This window comes from Oncorhynchus kisutch, linkage group LG14, assembly GCF_002021735.2.
Source record: "Oncorhynchus kisutch isolate 150728-3 linkage group LG14, Okis_V2, whole genome shotgun sequence".
In the NCBI taxonomy this organism is placed as follows: Eukaryota; Metazoa; Chordata; class Actinopteri; order Salmoniformes; family Salmonidae; genus Oncorhynchus; species Oncorhynchus kisutch.
Window position 1 is genome coordinate 74,001,439 of NC_034187.2, and position 17,769 is coordinate 74,019,207.

The 17,769-nt window shown below is 42.8% G+C and overlaps 1 protein-coding gene across 1 annotated transcript in view; it reads left to right on the forward strand.

The window, feature by feature from the left end:
- The window catches only part of LOC109904651 (zinc finger protein 385D), a 34,966-nt gene extending 26,438 nt beyond the window's left edge, over positions 1-8,528 (forward strand). Inside the window, exons 4-8 of the mRNA XM_020501834.2 lie at positions 558-708; positions 6,480-6,737; positions 7,120-7,301; positions 7,505-7,609; positions 7,979-8,528. Coding sequence (XP_020357423.1) covers positions 558-708; positions 6,480-6,737; positions 7,120-7,301; positions 7,505-7,609; positions 7,979-8,218 — 936 coding nt within the window. The 3' untranslated portion in view covers positions 8,219-8,528. The remainder of the gene's footprint in view (positions 1-557; positions 709-6,479; positions 6,738-7,119; positions 7,302-7,504; positions 7,610-7,978) is intronic.
- Positions 8,529-17,769: the final 9,241 nt, after the last annotated feature.

Consider the following 17,769-nt stretch of genomic DNA (forward strand, 5'->3'; position numbering starts at 1 on the left):
AACTTAACAAGTAGATATATACTAAGTGTTGTGTGGTGTTGACCAGTAGATATATACTACGTGTTGTGTGGTGTTGACCAGTAGATATATACTAAGTGTTGTGTGGTGTTGACCAGTAGATATATAATAAATGTTGTGTGGTGTTGACCAGTAGATATATAATAAATGTTGTGTGGTGTTGACCAGTAGATATATACTAAGTGTTGTGTGGTGTTGACCAGTAGATATATACTAAGTGTTGTGTGGTGTTAACCAGTACATATATACTAAGTGTTGTGTGGTGTTAACCAGTACATATATACCAAGTGTTGTGTGGTGTTAACCAGTACATATACTTTGCGGATGGCACAGGTTTGATATTGGATGAGATGTATCAGAGTTTATAATTTGCTCTGGATAAGAGCATCTGATAACTGATGAAACACTAATAATGTTACATCTCTGGCTTGACCCTGTGGCTATATGACTTGATGACTTGAGTTCTTACTACTGCATGGTCATTGGAGTTGTTGTCGCTTGTGTGACTCAGTGGTTCTGGTTCTATTCTCTCTGTGTAGAGCCAGGCCTCATCCCATTACAATGGTACCAAACACTTCAAGAGGCTCAAAGCCCTCGACCCACTGGACTGCAAGACCAGAGCCCCCGACACAGTATCCAAGAGCGTATCACCCTGCCTTGTGCCGCCCAGCTCAGAACCCAGTTCAACAGGTTAGTGTGTGTGTGGTGTGTGTGTGTGTCTAGCCACTTTAAACGATGCCACTTTATTTACATACCCTACATTACTCATCTCATATGTATATACTGTACTCTATACCATCTACTGCATCTTGCCTATGCCGTTCTGTACCATCACTCATTCATATATCTTTATGTAAAATATTCTTTATCCCTTTACACTTGTGTGTATAAGGTAGTAGTTGTGGAATTGTTAGGTTAGATTAATCGTTGGTTATTACTGCGTTGTCGGAACTAGAAGCACAAGCATTTCGCTACACTCGCATTAACATCTGCTAACCGTGTGTATGTGACAAATAAGATTTGATTTGATAAGATTTGTGCATACGTGTGTGTGTGTGTGTGTGTGTGTGTGTGTGTGTGTGTGTGTGTGTGTGTGTGTGTGTGTGTGTGTGTGTGTGTGTGTGTGTGTGTGTGTGTGTGTGTGTGTGTGTGCGTTCATGAGTGCATGTGCACGTGTTTGTGTGCACCTGTCCATCCTCACTGTCAAAAAGTGCAGATGGACTAAAAGGCTGAAAGGCATTAAACACTCCTTCCTCTACATTACCCTAAATACATATTAAATACAGTGCATTCGGGAAAGTATTCAGACCCATTTACTATTTCCTTATTTTACTACATTACAGCCTTATTCTAAAATGAATTAAATATTTTTTCCCTCATCAATCTACAAACAATACACTATAATGACAAAGTAAAAACAGGTTTTTAGAAATGTTTGCAAATGTATTTAAAAAATATCACAAGTTTTCAGACCCTATATACATGTATACATACATACAGTTGAGTCGGAAGCTTACATACACCTTAGCCAAACACATTTAAACTCAGTTTTTCACAATTCCTGACATTTAATCCTAGTAGAAATTCCCTGTCTTAGGTCAGTTAGGATCACCACTTTATTTTAAGAATGTGAAATGTCAGAATAATAGTAGAGAGAATTATTTATTTCAGCTTTTATTTATTTCATCACATTCCCAGTGGATCAGAAGTTTACATACACTCAATTAGTATTTGGTAGCATTGCCTTTAAATTGTTTAACTTCGGTCAAACGTTTCGGGTAGCCTTCCACAAGCTTCCCACAATAAGTTGGGTGAATTGTGGCCCATTCCTCCTGACAGAGCTGGTGTAACTGAGTCAGGTTTGTAGGCCTCCTTGCTCACACACGCTTTTTCAGTTCTGCCCAAAAATGTTCTATAGGATTGAGGTCAGGGCTTTTTGCCACAACTTTCCTCATGATGCCATCTATTTTGTGAAGTGCACCAGTCCACAACATGATGCTGCCATCCCGGTGTTTCACGGTTGGGATGGTGTTCTTCGGCTTGCAAGCCTCCCCCTTTTTCCTCCAAACATAACAATGGTCATTATGGCCTAACAGTTCCATTTTTGTTTCATCAGACCAGAGGACATTTCTCCAAAAAGCACGATCTTTGTCCCCATGTGCAGATGCAAACCCTAGTCTGGAATTTTTATGGCAGTTTTGGAACAGTGGCTTCTTCCTTGCTGAGCGGCCTTTCAGGTTATGTAGATATATGACTCGTTTCACTGTGGATATAGATTCATTTATAACAGTTTCCTCCAGCATCTTCACAAGGTCCTTTGCTGTTGTTCTCAGATTGATTTTCACTTTTCGCACAAATGACGTTAATCTCTAGGAGACAGAACGTGTCTCCTTCCTGAGCGGTATAACGGCTGCGTGGTCCCATGGTGTTTATACTTGTGTACTATTGTTTGTACAGATGAATGTGGTACCTTCAGGCATTTGTAAATTACTCCCAAGGATGAACCAGACTTGTGGAGGTCTACATGTTTTTTCTGAGGTCTTGGCTGATTTCTTTTGATGTTCCCATGATGTCAAGCAAAGAGGCACTGAGTTTGAAGGTAAGCCTTGAAATACATCCACAGGTACACCTCCAATTGACTCAAATGATGTCAATTAGCCTATCAGAAGCTTCTAAAGCCATGACATCATTTTCTGGAATGTTGAAGCTATTTAAAGGCACAGTCAACTTAGTTTATGTAAACTTCTGACCCACTGGAATTGTGATACCATGAATTATAAGTGAAATAATCTGTCTGTAAACAATTGTTGGAAAAATTACTACACAAAGTAGATGTCCTAACAGACTTGCCAAAACTATAGTTTGTTAACAAGTCATTTATAGAGTGGTTGAAAACGAGTTTTAATAACTCCAACCTAAGTGTATTTAAACTTCCGACTTCAACTGTATATTCTCAGTCTTTAGAGGTTCAAACACAGCACTTTGCTTGTGTGTTTGTAATGTATGCAGATCTGTGAGTGTGTATGCATCCACAGCTGTAGGAGTTTGCGTTGCTTGTTAATCTCTGCAGATCTGGGAGTGTGTATGTGTCTTTATATCACAAGAGGTTGGTGGCACCTTAATTGGGATAATGGCTGGAGCAGAATCAATGGAATGGTATCAAATCCATGGTTTCCAGGTGTTTGATACATTCCCTTATCATATTTGTTGGTGTGCATGAGTGTTTTAGAGAGTGGGAGGCATATTGTTTGATAAATATGCAACATAGTAAGAGACAATTTTGATTTCATGCGCTAGCGATAGAGTGAGTTTTTCTGTGTGTGGAAGAAACAGGGGAGCTTTGTGATGATGACTTTGTCAAACAGCCTTTTGCCATTTTAGAGAGACAGTCAATGAAAACAGACAAACAAACCCTCACAGGCCTAATCACCATTACCAAGGCAAGGTTCCCAAATTCCCTATTTCCAGTCTGTCTCACTGCAGATAATGGAGTATAATCATCTCAATCCAAGCCTCTAATTTTCCTACTCTGAGAAATGGAATCAGATTCCCATAGGGGTAAATCCAGATGAATTAAGACCATGGAAGAACTACTCTGAGAAATGGAATCAGATTCACATAGGGGTAAATCCAGATGAATTAAGACCATGTAAGAACTACTCTGAGAAATGGAATCAGATTCCCATAGGGGTAAATCCAGATGAATTAAGACCATGGAAGAACTACTCTGAGAAATGGAATCAGATTCCCTGAGGGGTAAATCCAGATGAATTAAGACCATGGAAGAACTACTCTGAGAAATGGAATCAGATTCCCATAGGGGTAAATCCAGATGAATTAAGACCATGGAAGAACTACTCTGAGAAATGGAATCAGATTCCCATAGGGGTAAATCCAGATGAATTAAGACCATGGAAGAACTACTCTGAGAAATGGAATCAGATTCCCATAGGGGTAAATCCAGATGAATTAAGACCATGGAAGAACTACTCTGAGAAATGGAATCAGATTCCCATAGGGGTAAATCCAGATGAATTAAGACCATGGAAGAACTACTCTGAGAAATGGAATCAGATTCCCATAGGGGTAAATCCAGATGAATTAAGACCATGGAAGAACTACTCTGAGAAATGGAATCAGATTCCCTGAGGGGTAAATCCAGATGAATTAAGACCATGGAAGAACTACTCTGAGAAATGGAATCAGATTCCCATAGGGGTAAATCCAGATGAATTAAGACCATGGAAGAACTACTCTGAGAAATGGAATCAGATTCCCATAGGGGTAAATCCAGATGAATTAAGACCATGGAAGAACTACTCTGAGAAATGGAATCAGATTCCCATAGGGGTAAATCCAGATGAATTAAGACCATGGAAGAACTACTTTGAGAAATGGAATCAGGTTCCCTGAGGGGTAAATCCAGATGAATTAAGACCATGGAAGAACTACTCTGAGAAATGGAATCAGATTCCTATAGGGGTAAATCCAGATGAATTAAGACCATGGAAGAACTACTCTGAGAAATGGAATCAGATTCCCATAGGGGTAAATCCAGATGAATTAAGACCATGGAAGAACTACTCTGAGAAATGGAATCAGATTCCCATAGGGGTAAATCCAGATGAATTAAGACCATGGAAGAACTACTCTGAGAAATGGAATCAGATTCCCATAGGGGTAAATCCAGATGAATTAAGACCATGGAAGAACTACTCTGAGAAATGGAATCAGATTCCCAGAGGGGTAAATCCAGATGAATTAAGACCATGGAAGAACTACTCTGAGAAATGGAATCAGATTCCCATAGGGGTAAATCCAGATGAATTAAGACCATGGAAGAACTACTCTGAGAAATGGAATCAGATTCCCATAGGGGTAAATCCAGATGAATTAAGACCATGGAAGAAGTGGTCAGAAAGGGACCTTTTGGACCTGAATGCCTAAACAGGTGCTCAAAGTTGACCCATTTTGTATTCCCGCTCATACAATGAGACATCTATGTCTTCATCACTGGAAAAGATAAACAGTTGAGTTTAATATAATTGAAAAGCTTATTAACAGAGTTGTCCATCTATTTTAAAACGTCTTGAAAGAAAACATTTTTTAATGAAAACAATATATTTTTTTACCTTTAATCTCAGATTCTTCTCATATTCGCATATGTTGTAGCCTAGAACCGATGTGAGGTTTTTGTGCTGTGCCCGCCATTGGTTGAGACACAACATGGTCTTGAATACAGGGTGTCATTTCAATCATAGAAATAGAATTCATAGAATGGAGCTATCCCTTTGGACTATTGCAATTCAGCTGGTACACCATTGAAATTTAATTGAAATTTTAACTTTAACTTTAGAAGCCTTTCAAAACTCAAATACCCCACAAGTTTGCATTTCCTGCTAGGCAGGAAGATTCTCAGAAATAAAAGAGTGATCAAATTAAGATCCTACATCTGTAGGTCTCCTATGGAGGATTGACAGTATAATTTAAAACCACAGATCTTCCCATTCAACTCAACATTCTCTGATGTGTGGATGTCCAACCATCTTTGTGGTACTATTTGAAAGTCAAAATTTCTATTTCATTCCTATTTTAGTACATTTAACAGTCAAAACATGACACCCACCCTGTATTCAAGAGCATGCTGTCTCAACAGATGGCTGGTACAACACAAACACCTCAGATGATGTAAAATAGGGTCTAAGCTACAACATATGCGAATATGAAAACATTTGGACACATTTTAGATAATTGATGCTTAAGGCAAAAAAAATGCCATAATTGCTATAAATCAATAAAACATTCAATAAATTATAGAATTGTTTGACAACCCTGTTTTTGTAAACTTTTAAAAGACATCAATCTCAACCCTTTATCTTTTCCAGTGATCAAAAAAGGTCAACTTTCAGGACTTCTATTTCTTGAATGTTTTGAATGTTCCAAAAAGTAACTTTCTGAGCACGTCAACAATGGGCAAATACTGTATGTAATGAAGGTTTTGTTCAAATCAAAAGGGGTGCTGTCAAAAAGCGATTGAATTCAAGTGGATTTACCCATAGGAAATCTTGGATTATTACCAAGATTACAGCTAATGAATCTCATACACACCTGTGTGCTTTTATCTGTCTCAGTGAGTTATGGTAAGAGTTGAGAAACTTGAGATGCTTGCGGAAATGGGCCCTGGTCAAAAGTAGGACACTAGATAGTGAATAGGGGGTCGTTTAGGACGCAGACCCTGCAGTGGTAATCAGCATTAGAGACTCTGTTAGAGGTTGATGTAGGAGAGAAGAAAGCATCAGAGTTAACTTATCTCCCCTCTCTCTCACCACCACTGTCACACACACAAACACTCTCCCCACTAATTCACCATTCACCACACTCAAATTTGTTTTCATTTTACGATGACAGAAAATGGAGGGATAAACCCTTATCACGATGCTCTTTTCTAATCTTCTGTGTAGATGTCACAGCCGGAGCCGTGTTGTCACCACCCTCTGCCTCTAGGGTGGTTCCATCGACCTGCAGCCCATCTGTATCCATGGAAATGCCCTCTGACCCCTCTCTGTCACTCTGTCCCCTGGTGGAGAAGGAGAAGGAGATGGAGGGAGAGGTGGAGGAGGTTGTGGAGTCGGAGGAAAAGAAGGCTAAGAGACTACTATACTGTTCTCTCTGCAAGGTGGCGGTCAACTCTGCATCCCAGCTACAGGCTCACAACAGCGGTGAGAATGAAGCTTTACTGACCTGTTTGTGCACAGGTGTGTGTCATCATCATGTTGCAACAAGTCCGTCTTCTTAATCATTGCTCTCATCGGGTCAATACCACACCAATCGATCACTCACTCCCTATTCCCAAGGGCTAAGCCATTATTGCCATCTTGATCTGACAGGTAAAGTGATGAAGTTTGATTATACCCTGATGAAGACAGCTTGGCTGTCAACGTTGGATATTAAATATTTGTATCTGAAAAAAAAACGAAAAAAAACGCATATTACATTTTTGCTTCTGAGCTCCTAGAGTGTGATGTCCCACTTTGTTAATACTGTACTTAGTTGGCGTCTCTGCTTCTAACCTTTGACCCATCTGACCTTTCACCCTGTCAGGCACGAAACACAAGACAATGCTGGAGGCCAGGAGTGGCGACGGAGCCATAAAGTCATTTCCCAGGTCAGGGGTCAAAGCCAAGCTGGCCACTCCCACTGAGGTGTCGACTGGGCTACAGAACAAAACTTTCCACTGTGAGATCTGCGATGTGCACGTCAACTCCGAGACACAACTCAAACAGGTTAGTTGTATACTGTATTTAAACTGAAATCCGCCCTTTTATGACTATTTATACATCTGCATTCCAGAGATGAGAGGAAAAAGATGGATTTTAATTAGGTTTAGTGTTTCCGTTAATTTCCTGTGACCTGATGAATCTATGAGCTAGACTGACCCTGTCGCCCCCCCACTCCTCTCTCCACCCGCCCCTCTCTCTCTCCTTAGCACATCAGCAGTAGAAGGCATAAAGACCGTGCAGCAGGGAAGCCAGCCAAGCCCAAGTTTAGCCCCTATGGTCTGCCGCCTCAACGCAACCAGAATCTGCAGACAGTGAGTACCACATTATTGTCTTTTGGCAGTACTTTACTGGAGGTTTTGTTGTGGACTGTTTGTGGTTTACATCTGGTATGATTGGATTGGAGTTGTTTTGCAAAGTGTTGTAGATTGTGGAACAGGTGTGATAGCGGTATGGTTGTGATCACGTTGTGATTTAATTGTAGACCGGTTGTGATCATGTTGGGATTTAAATGTAGATAGGTTGTGATCATGTTGTGATGTAATTGTAGACTGGTTGTGATCATGTTGTGATTTAAATGTAGACTGGTTGTGATCATGTTGTGATCATGTTGTGATTTTAATTGTAGACTGGTTGTGATTTAATTGTAGAAGTGTTTTGATCACGCTGTGTGTGGTTTCCAGGTTGGGATCACTCTGAGGAAGGAGGACTTGGCAAAGCCTCTCGTCTCGCGCCTCTTACAGAGCCATTACTCCCTCGCTGCTGCTGCTGCCATGGCAACCCTGTCCCCGTTCCATTTGCGCCCTGCCCCTACATCTGGCTCCGCCCTCTTTCAGACTCAGCCCCTCCACCAGCCCCTATTACATCCTGCCCCAGGACCTCTCCGTACGGCACATACATCAGTTCTGTTCTCACCGTACTGACACAGACCTGAACCAGATTTGGCCTACTCCTGACTCAGACCCATGTCAGATGGACCAGAACTCAACTCTGTGGGACCAGTGCAGACAAACTGCAGTCTGTAAAGTTGGAAACAGAGTTGGGATCAGATTCAGAGTATTTATCTCTACTGACCATCTTGGACCAGGGTGTCTATGTTGGTTTTTGTGCGATGCTTGAGTGTGTGTGTGTGGGTATGCGTGTGTGGGTGTGTGTGTGTTCATGTGTTCGTTCGTGTGTTTGTCATGAAATATGGGTATTGTTTTTCAATAAAGAATTTGTTGCTTACCTTGATACTAATCCCTCTTTGGGTCCCGTTCAAGAATTTCTCAAAAACTGAAATGAATTAAGAGACGCAGATCCTTCATTTTGGCTTCAAACGATGGGCCTCAATTATTTATTACTTACAGGTAATCCCCTTGGCTTTACTTCTTCAGATAAATCACAACAGGAATGTGCTCGTTGACCGTGACTTTATTGTCTGGGAGATGCTGCTGTGCACAGGAGGACCCAGGCCCCATGAATCTCTGTAGAGATCCATTTAATCAGACATATGTTGGCATATCTAATGTTTTGGTGGGAGGTAGTCTATAAGAAGGGGTTAACCCCAATCAAATACAACTATTTGATAAAGACATCCTTAACAGGATTTTTTACAATATACATATTGTATGTTCTCTGTGGAGATGGGAGAACCTTCCAGAAGGACAACCATCTCTGCAGCACTCCATCAATCAGGCATTTATGGTAGAGTGGCCAGACGGAAGCCACTCCTCAGTAAAAGGCACATGACAGCCCCCTTGAAACTTACCAAAAGGCACCTAAAGGACTCTGATCATGTGAAAGAAGATTATCTGGTCTGATGAAACCAAGATTGAACTCTTTGGCCTGAATGCCAAGCGTCACGTCTGGAAGACACCTGGCATCACCCCTACGGTGAAGCATGGTGGTGGCAGCATCATGCTGTGGGGATGTTTTTCAGCAGCAGGGACTGGGAGACTAGTCAAAGTAAAAAAAGATCCTTGATGAAAACCTGCTCTTGAGCGCTCAGGACCTCAGACTGGGGTGAAGGTTCACCTTCCAACAGGACAACGAACTGAACCACACAGCCAAGACAATGCAGAAGTGGTTGCGGGCCAAGTCTCTGAATGTCCTTCAGTGGCCCAGACTTGAACCAAATCGAAAATATCTGGAGAGACCTGAAAATAGCTGTGCAGTGACGCTTCCTATCCAACCTGACAGAGCATGAGAGGATCTGAAGAGAAGAATGGGAGAAACTCCCCATTGGTGTGCCAAGTTTGTAGCGTCATACTAAAGAAGACTTGAGGCTGTAATTGCTGTTAAAGTTGCTTCAACAAAGTACTGAATAAAGGGTCTGAATACTTCTGTAAATGTGATATTTCCAGTTTGTTTTTTATACATTTGCAAATAAAAATTTAAACATCTGTTTTTGCTTTGTCATTATGGGGTAATTTGTGTAGATTAATGATTTTTGTTTTGTTGAATATGGCTGTAATATAACAAAATGTGGAAAAAGTCAAGGGGTCTGAATAATTTCCGAATGTACTTCATCTAAGGAACTGTTTCAGAGGAAGACGTGTTTATAATCAGCTGAATCCCAGTCGACCTTCAGTGACTAAGAATACCAGCATACATCTGAGAGAAAAGTAGAAGTGCTTTTTGGGGATTCTAGTGGTACATGTAAAGTGCTTTTAGCCTAATGGCCACGATGAAGGAAGGCTCTTATATAAACAACATCCCACTCATTAGATCAGATCTCCCGCTGCTCTTATGGATGTGCTTGAAGGATCTAAGAAGCACTGCCCATTCTCTTCAACTCAGTGGTTTGTTTCCAGTGGTTTGAGATGAGATTAGCAAGATGGATTTTGTGTGTGTATGTAACATTTTAGATGTGCTTCAATTTACCACTTCAATGATTTCAGAGGTCATGACCTTTATGTTACCTTTGAACCTACTGCATTGCTCATGGAGTGGTCATCAGTCTCTCAGAAATAAACCCGATTCCTGTGTAACGGATGTGAAACGCTAGCTTAGTTAGCGGTGGTTCACTTGCTCTGAGACCTTGAAGTAGCGGCTTTTGTGGAGCGATGGGTAACGATGCTTCAAGGGTGACTGTTGTTGATGTGTACAGAGGGTCCCTGGTTCGCGCCCGGGTATGGGCGAGGGGATGGTCTAAAGTTATACTGTTACACCTGCTATATTAGAAACTTTCACCGAAGTCCGCCACTAATGCTAATATCTACTCACAGTTGCTCCAGTACTAATAACTAAATTGGCCTGGCAAGAAAATCCCCCCTCGCTCGATCACAGCAGCATCCTCATCCTCCCTCTCAACATGGCTGCCATATTGCTTACATTCATTCTCTGGAGCCGTGATTGAGAACATCTGTGTGTGGGATACTCAGGGTAATATTTAATATTCCAGCACTTGTCAGACAACAGACCCCCTTTTAGCCCTCTGGCCAAGCCGGGCTGCTCTGCTCTTCACCTCATTCTGTCTCTCACATCCTCTCCCTTTCTTTCTCTCCTTCTCCCTCTCCTCCTCCGTCTCAATCTCTCTCTTGCAGTCTCACTCACACGCACACACACAATAAAAACAACACATGAAGAATCTGAAAGCGCTTTAAAGCAACAAAAAATACAAGAACTTTAGTGAAAAACTATTAAATTCATGAGATGGAAGGTCATAAGAGGGTCGGGAAAGTTCATGGCTTGAATGTTCATTGGAGGAAGGTGGTCAAAGGGGGCAAGCAAACAAAGATGGTCTCTGAAGCAAGTCTGGGGGGGCGGCAGGCAGCACGGTGTCATCTAGGTGTCTCACCATCCCATGCTGTCTGTGTGGCTTCTCCATGGTAGGATTTGGATTGAGTTTAAACTCACCTACTCCAGTTCATGGACTCTGTATAAGTGTAGCTAGTTAGCTACTCCTTCAGTACTAACAAAATGAATCACCCACTTGAGTGAAGCTGTGGCAGTCAAGTGGTGCCGGAAAGCACATCACATTTCAATAATAACTCAAAAGTAGCCTTCCAACTTAGTCTTCCCTTAGATCCTCATCACTGCACAAATCTACTGTGCCGTCTTGCTTTCAGCTTCTCTCCATCCTCAACCTCCTGACACTGGCTGGCATTCGAATCAAAACAATTGCCAGCTAGCCAGCTAACATTAGCTAGCTAGCCAAACAAACAAACGGCCTAAGTCTGTAACTGAGGTGGCCTGTAATAATAAAAAGAACGGACACAAGTTTACATCTGCAAAGTTCTGGCACTTTCTTTATTCTGAAGAATGTTTTTTTTTCTCTTGTTCAATTGTCTATTTTCTTGATTGTACTTTTAAAACCTTCACATCAAACAAGTGCACACTTTCAATTACACAACATAAATGCACTTTACTTCAAGCAGAATTCTAAAATATTCCACTAATAACCCTGTCTTACTGTATGACTTCAAATGAAAACCAAAATGTATATCACATTCATACAACAGAAACACTTATATATGAAGACAAAAATAACTGAATGTATTTCTACATGCTGCTACTGATATAGAAAACTGACAACAATACATTCAGCTGTAAAATAGTGGCACCTCTGTAAAAATCGTCTCTCTCATGCACCCGCACTGTCTGCACTAAAAGTCCACGGTCCAGACTGAGCGTGCACAGCCAGTTTACCAGCTCATGAGCACAATTTTACATAAAACCAATAACATGTAAAACAAACTCAGAAATTCCTAACAAATGGATTCTTTATCAAATCAAGTGAGCTACTCAGTAAACATAGTCTCTGTGACTTGTAAATTGTTTTTACCTCAGCTAGCATCAAGCTAACATATACGCTCACTCATTGTAAATCATGTTCTTCTCTCACTCAGTTCGACACAAAACCAACACAAAACCATTCCTAATGTGATAATACCTTGACAAAGTTGTTTTACAGCATGTTATTACATATTCATTCTATATTAGAATGTTTGGAAGTTATGTTACATACATGTAATAGTAGAAAAAATGGACACAAGTTTACGTCTGCAAAGTTCTGCCGCTTTCTTTATTCTGAAGAATGATGCATGCGCTTGGCCAGAACTTGCTGTTTCTCCTACTACCACAGTGCAACAGCGCCATCTACTGGCCTGATGGAATACTAATGCTAAAGCATGCAGAATATGCCATTTAGATTAATTAAGACAAATATATAAACAAATTGGTTAAAAAAAATATCAAAGGGGTGTCTGTTTTTAGTGAGTTTGTTTTCAACCTAGTACACTCTCCCCTCCTCTTTTTGATGACTCCTGACATCTATTTGTTTGCTGTCTATAGTCAAGTCAAATACTATTCAGTGTCGAGCATGTCCAGACAAGTGGTGTTCCTTCGTGCCAGTAACCTCCTTGTAACACTAGATAAGTCATTCTGTTTCCAGGCACCATGTAAAAATTGAGCACAACTGCGTTTGCTCCTTGCCTCCATAACTGGTATGACAGTTGTGTTACGTGGAGTGGAACAGGGGAACCCAAGAGCAGACTCAGACGCAAAGACTGGGATGAAGTAACCAAGGTATTTATTGATACACAGGGGGAAGATGGAGTGCAGACCAGGGGAAGCTCGGGCGGGTTGCAGGAAACCAGGTGCGGAGGCTGAGGCTGGAGCGAGAGGGGTTGGAACAGAGGTAAGCAGGTCCGGAGGGGGAATCCAAGGGAGCAGTAGAGTGGGGTAACCAGGACAGAGTAGCAGGATGACGTGATGTAGGACTGGAGAGAGGAAGCAGAGTCAGAGCGGGCAGAATGACCAGAGATTACGATCTGGCAGCGTGGAAGTGGCAGGGCTGAGTATTTGTAGAGGTCTTGATTATGGAACAGGTTGCAGCTGGTGGGGATCTGCTCGGACTCCAGCACACCTGTTTCCGCCCACACAATCACACACACACACAGAGAGAGGGGGAGAGGGAGAGAGCACTAGGGGAGTGGCGGCAGGTCAAGGAGACACAGAATGAGCAGTAGAGGGCGTGGCAGGAGCAGATGTAACAAGTTGTCCCAGACTCTCATAGCTAAGGATTTCTCTGAGCTTTTCAGTGCGCTTGGACCTTCTCACAGGTAAATCTTCCTTTCCATTGACCTCTTGCCACTGTACTAGCACAACATCTTGGAGTTCCTCCTGCACTTCATCCTCCACTCCGTGCTGTTCAGGTCCTTCAGACTGCTGCTGAATCTGTTCTATTTTCTGTGCCACTGTAGGTCTGAACTCCTGAGCAGTAGCTTGCAGTCTGGTATGTCACTCTGGTTGACTTGGTTGTTGTCTGACATCGATCTGATGAACCCGAGGACTGTGCTGGTTAGTATAGTAGCTTTCCTCTTCATCTGAACTGTCAGATTCTTGGTCAATCAGGTTACTGATGGTTGTCTGTTTTTGTCTTGGTGTTTTCACAGGTTTGGATAGAGTGTCTTGATGCACTGGCAAGTCATTTACAGGTAACAGGAGGTTCCGGTACAGCACACAAAGAGTGTTGTCTCCAGACTCTGACTGGATGTTACACACTGGACCCTCTCTAATTCTCTCCACAACTCTATGTATTGTCTTCTCCCAGTAAACACAGAGTTTCCCGGGGCCACCTCTTTCCGATAGGTTCCTCACAAGGACTCGATCACTTTCACTGTTCTCAGAAGCCATTTTGTTTGGATCTTGCATCTTTGTTGCCCACTTCTCTATGGATGTTTGTTGGGTTCTTGTCACTATTTCTGGTTTGTGGTTGAACAGTAGGTTGATAGGAAGGCGTGGGGCTCTGCCATACAGGAGGAAAAAATGTGAGTATCCCGTTGCCTCGTGCCTTGTATAGGTATAGCCATGGATGATGTTTGGTATATGGTCTTTCCACTCTGTCTTCTTCTCTTCTTGCAGAGTACGGAGCATCTGCAGGAGTGTTCTATTAATCCGTTCCACAGGGTTACCATGTGGATGGTAGTGTGAGATCCCTGCAGATCCCTGAGAGTGTGAGATCCCTGCAAATCCCTGAGAGTGTGAGATCCCTGCAGATCCCTGATAGTGTGAGATCCCTGCAGATCCCTGAGAGTGTGAGATCCCTGCAGATCCCTGATAGTGTGAGATCCCTGCAGATCCCTGATAGTGTGAGATCCCTGCAGATCCCTGATAGTGTGAGATCCCTGCAGATCCCTGAGAGTGTGAGATCCCTGCAGGTCCCTGAGAGTGTGAGATCCCTGCGGATCCCTGAGAGTGTGAGATCCCTGCAGATCCCTGAGAGTGTGAGATCCCTGCAGATCCCTGAGAGTGTGAGATCCCTGCAGATCCCTGAGAGTGTGAGATCCCTGCAAGCTGCTGGAGTCTCTGGAACCGGTTGTTCGCTAGCCCTTGGTCGTGGTGAAACTTATTAGGGTAGCCAAACAGAGGAACGAAGTCTTGGAATATCTTCTCAGCTGCAGTTCTTCCTGACTTGTTCTTCATTGGTTACTCCTGTGCAAAGCGTGTGAAATGATCGACCAGTACAATAATATATTCATAACCTCCTTTGCTTGGCTCAAGGTGCATGTAGTCGACAGAGAGAAGCTCAAATGGTGCACTGATGGTGATAGAACCCATACGTGCTTTCTTTGGAACACAGGGACTGCAACGATGTGCGCTGAGAGTCAGGAAGCAAGAACAGGAGTGAGTGTTTTAATAAATTAACAAAATAATTAACATGAAACACAAACAACGCACCAACATGAAACAGAGTCAATAACACCTGAGGAAAGAACCAAGGGGAGTGATAGACATAGAGAAGATAATCAAGGAGGTGATGCTGTCCAGGTGAGTGTCCTGAGGCGCTGGTACGCTTGACAATGGTGACAGGTGTGCGGGATAATCAGTAGCCTGATGACCTAGAGGCCGGAGAGGGAGTATACGTGACAGAGACGTTTCTGCTTGATACATGCACACTGTTTGATGACATAGTCTTTTATTTCATGCTGCCAGTGAAATGTTTCCCTGACTAGATGGATCACTTTGTCTGCTCCGTCGTCATGTAAGTTCTTCAGCACCACTGACTTCAGCTTGCTGGTTAGTACAAGTTGTTTTCGTTTTCCTGCCTTTCTGTACAGGATTCCATTTTCCAAGACCAGCTTGTTCCACTCACTAGTCTCTTTATTTCTGTTCCCGTGAGCTTTTTCTCTTTCTCATTTGGATTCCATCTTGTTTTTCAGTAAGATGATTTCTCTGATTTCAGCATCCTCGTGCTATGCAGCCTTAATATCCTCTGGTGTGATGGCAGGCACGCCTTCAGGTGACACACCACCCTCTCTAGAGTTGACTTGCAGCACAGCCACCCATTAAAAATCCTCATTTTTCACTGCTCTGCTTCCTTGCCATTCCGCTGAGATTACTTCTGGTGGAATAGATTCTGTGTATTCACCCATGTGGTTGTGGAGAACGACAGGACAACGAGACAGTATGTCAGCGTCTGCATTCATTTTCCCAGGCCTGTATTTCAAGTCGAAGTGAAAGTCAGCCAACTCCCCAACCCAGCGGTGACCTATTGCATTGAGTGTAGCTGTGCTCAGAACATAGGTCAAAGGGTTGTTGTCTGTGTTTACGGTATAATGTGGGTGCATAGTATAGATAGTCTCTAAATTTGTCACAGATCGCCCATTGAACTGCTACAAACTCAAATTTGCCAGAATGGAGGTGGTAGTTTTTCTCTGCTGGATTTAACGATCTGGACCCATACCGATTACACATAGTCTCCCATTCTGATGTTGGTAAAGGACAGCCCCTAGACCCTCATTGGAAGCGTAAGTGTGGAGTAAAAATGGTAAGTCAAAGTCTGGGTACGCTAGTATGGGTGAATTGGTTAGCATGTCAACCAACTTGGCTATGATGGCTCTGTGTACAGCCGTCCCCTGAACTGGTGTCTTGGGATGCCATTGTCCATTGCTAACCTTTTTGGCCTGGGTTTTTCCTCTGGTTGATTTGGGCTTTTCTTCTGATGGACTTTGTAGCAACTCAAATATGGGTTTGGCCATCCTGGAGAAATCTTGGATGAACGACATGTAGTAGCCGAAGAATCCCAGCAGTGTTCTGACCTCTCCAATTGTCTGTGGGTCCGTCTCCTTTAGCCGCAACACAGCCTCCAAGTCTTTTGGGTCGATTTGTACTCCCTTGCTGGATACGATCTGACCTATGTACCTCACTCAGCGTCTGAAGACTTCACACTTTTCGGGCACAGTTTGATACCGTGCCTCCTCATCCGACTAAGCACTCTTCTTAGGCCTTCCACATGTTCACTGAATGTCTTGGGATAGCAGAGAACATCGTCCAGATATGAAGATCGGCTGTTGTCTCTCATGCTTTCTGGAACTCCTTCCATACACCTCTGGAAAGCGGGTGGGGCGTTGGTCAAACCAAAGGGGATGTGAACCAACTCATATAGACCCCAGGGGGTGCTGAACGCGGTGGCTAGTCTTGAGCATTCATCGACAAAGCCTTGGTGGTAAGCACTGCCTTGGTCGAGTATCAAGAACCATGTGGATCCCCCTAGGTTATCCAGCAGGTCTTGTAAACCTTTTCAACGGATGACGGTCAGGGATGGTTTTGCGATTCATCTCCCTGAAGTTGACACATAACCACAGGCTGCTGTCCTTCTTGCACACGCAGACCACCTGGGATGAATATTGAGATTTCTTGATCCAGCCTCTCTCCAGTAGGTTTTGGACATATTCTTTAATTTCTTTGTATAGAGGTTTCGGAATGGAGTTGTAACTTTTCTGGACAGGCGTGTGATCCTTCAAGTTCAGTTTTAAGGTTCGGAATGCAGCCCATATCTCCATCTTCCTGTGCGAACACATCAGATCCTTCATATAGCATTCTTCTAACTATTTTTTGTTCCTCTTCCTGTAGATGTTCTAAGTCAACAGGCGGGTGCCATTTTTCTCTGGACCCAACTGGTGTGTGACTCTCTCTTCTCATGGTGAAGCTGAGTGGAGCATTGAAAAGCATTACTAGACTGACTCACATGCTTCTTCTGACAGTCAGGTGCTGTGATGACAGGTCTGATGTCGTCCATCAACTCTACCCAACCCAGCACTGTTCTCTGAGAGAGAAAAATGTCATGTTGTCTGGAATTCTGAATTTGAATCTTTACCACCATCGAGGCTTCACAGGGCACATCCACGAGGCATAGAAACAGCTGAAAACCTGGGCAATGGCTGTCCATGGCTGGCTCGAACAAAATTGTTCCTCCCTCCGGCCAGGCCCTGATTCTAAATTTTAACTCAGCTATTTGACCTGTAGGAATGGTAAGTCCTTTCTTTCACACTTTTACCAGACAGCTCTGAGACATTTCTTCATTGGCCATCACTTTAATTGCAGAGACCATGGTTTCAACCGCTTTTTCTTTTACATTCATCAACTCACTCAGCAGTGCACTGAGATCGACACCATCAGTCTGTTCACTGTTTTCTCTGATGAGTTCCTCTATGACATTAAAGTCTAGTACTGGACAGTCTACACAGCTCTGACTAACTAGCATAGG